This window comes from Myotis davidii, unplaced genomic scaffold (assembly GCF_000327345.1).
Source record: "Myotis davidii unplaced genomic scaffold, ASM32734v1 scaffold399, whole genome shotgun sequence".
Taxonomy (NCBI): Eukaryota; Metazoa; Chordata; class Mammalia; order Chiroptera; family Vespertilionidae; genus Myotis; species Myotis davidii.
In genome coordinates this window covers 6509081-6511077 of record NW_006292094.1, presented here as the reverse complement: position 1 = coordinate 6511077, position 1997 = coordinate 6509081, and the positions used below count along the sequence as shown (strand labels likewise).

The following is a 1997-nucleotide window of genomic DNA, read 5'->3' as shown; positions in this document are numbered from 1 at the left end:
CGTGTGACTGAGAGCCCAGCAGCCATGCCCACGTGTGCCCCGCCTGGGCCTGACACCCCACACTCCAGCGTGAGCAGAAATGTGCATGCACACACCCAAACCCATGTGTGCACACCCACCCCAAACACACACACACGTGCACAGGAGCACACAAAACAGCGCACACCCAAGTGCATGTGTGTATATGCACACACACACACACCCAAACACATGCATGTGTGCTCCATCACAACACATGTATGTGCATATGCACACACCCAAACATGTGCCCCCCCCCACATGCACTCATCCCCATGCACTGAGTAGTGGGCCCCTCTCGCCACTAGAGGGCACTGGAGGCCTCCCAGCCTCTGACTCATTTGCCATGTATGTGCATATGCACACACCCAAACATGTGGCACACACCACACACACACCCAAACATGTGCCCCCCCCACATGCACTCATCCCCATGCACCGAGTAGTGGGCCCCTCTCGCCACTAGAGGGCACTGGAGGCCTCCCAGCCTCTGACTCATTTGCTGAAACAGATGCATGTGTGCACTTGCGTGTACACACACACACACACACACACACACACACTCCCTCATGGCCAGTCGGCCTCGGAGCCAGGATGACACATGGGAGAGGAAGCCCTCGGTGCTGGAAGTGTTCCCGGCGGCTGCGCCCTTTCAGATAAGCACCGGGCGTGTCGGCAGCTCGCCCCCTCGCCCACACGGCTGACTTCAGTGTCCAAATGAACCAGGCAGCCCCCAGTCTCCTCTGGCCCCTACGCCCCCATTCACTGCCCTGAGCCTCACTTCCTGTCGCTGGCCGTGGCGCCCTCTGGACGGCTCTGCCAGGGGAGGGCCTGGCCTGGGGACCCAGGGACCCAGGGACCCAGGGACCCAGGCCCGGACGCTCCTGGGGGCAGAGGGCTTTGCTGGCACCGGGGCCGTGGAGGGAGGTGTGCCAGGTCAGCGGATGAGTGGCTAGTGGAGGGACCGGGGGATGCGCAGAGGGAGGGCCTGGGCCTCTGCCACAGCCCTCAGCCCGGACCTCTTCTCCCTCAGCCTCTCCCCAGACCTGGGCACCCAGGCTCCCTGCATTTGGTCTGACCTGACCCCTCCCCCAGGACAGCCTGGTGTGACCTCCAGGTGTGACTAGGTCCGAGCACAGGTGTGAATAAGCCCTGCCTGCATCCTGAGCACCAGCTGTGTGAAGCCACCGGGCACTGGGAGCTGGTTATGCAACAGCAGAGAACCAGGACAGGGGACACGGGGCCCCCGAACCAGCCACGCCCGTGCTCCAGCCGCCAGACACAGTCGCTGCCCAAGTCAGGTCACCCTGAGCTGGGCCGTGGGCAGGCTGGTCTGGGCTGGCAGCAGGCGGGTCTGCAGCAGGCCCGTCAGTTAGGAAGGGGTCCCCCCACCCCATGCAGAGCATCACCCCTGTGGAGGCGGGGCTGTGGGAGGTGCAGGGAAGAGACGGGGGGGTTCCCCAGCCAGGGAGGAGCCCTGCACCTTCCCCAGTGGGACGGCCTCCGGGGACGAGGAGAGGCGCCGGACACGCTTCAGGCGAAGAAGCAGCGAAGTGCAGCGCGCCCGGCGGGCTCCGTGGTGAGCGCCGACCTAGGAACCAGGAGGTCGCGGTTCCATTCCGGTCGGGGCACCTGCCCAGGTTACAGGCCTGATCCCCGGGGGCGTGCGGGAGGCAGCCGATGGGTGATTCTCTCTTGTCACTGATGTTTCTCTCTCTCCCCCTCCCTCTCTCTCTGAAATCAATAAAAAAAAAAAAAGAAAAAAGCAGTGAAGCACGGAGGAGCGTGGCTACTGTGCTGCGGTCGGGGACAGAGGGGGACTGAGCTGCAAGCCCTGCCGACTATGAGACGAAAGGAGGCTTGAAACCAAGGAAATGGAGACATTTTAATGCAAGAAAAAGAACAGCGGGCACAGCTCCCCCGCCCGTCGGCGGTCCTGCCGGGAATGTGGTTCTGAGCGTCCCGTCCCCGTGCAGGCG

At 63.2% G+C, this 1997-nt stretch overlaps 1 protein-coding gene across 1 annotated transcript in view; it reads right to left on the bottom strand.

Annotated features, from left to right (window-relative positions):
* Positions 1-1551: 1551 nt before the first annotated feature.
* CARD11 (caspase recruitment domain family member 11) overlaps positions 1552-1997 on the bottom strand; it is a 54748-nt gene continuing 54302 nt past the window's right edge. Inside the window, exon 18 of the mRNA XM_015565153.1 lies at positions 1552-1609. Coding sequence (XP_015420639.1) covers positions 1552-1609 — 58 coding nt within the window. The remainder of the gene's footprint in view (positions 1610-1997) is intronic.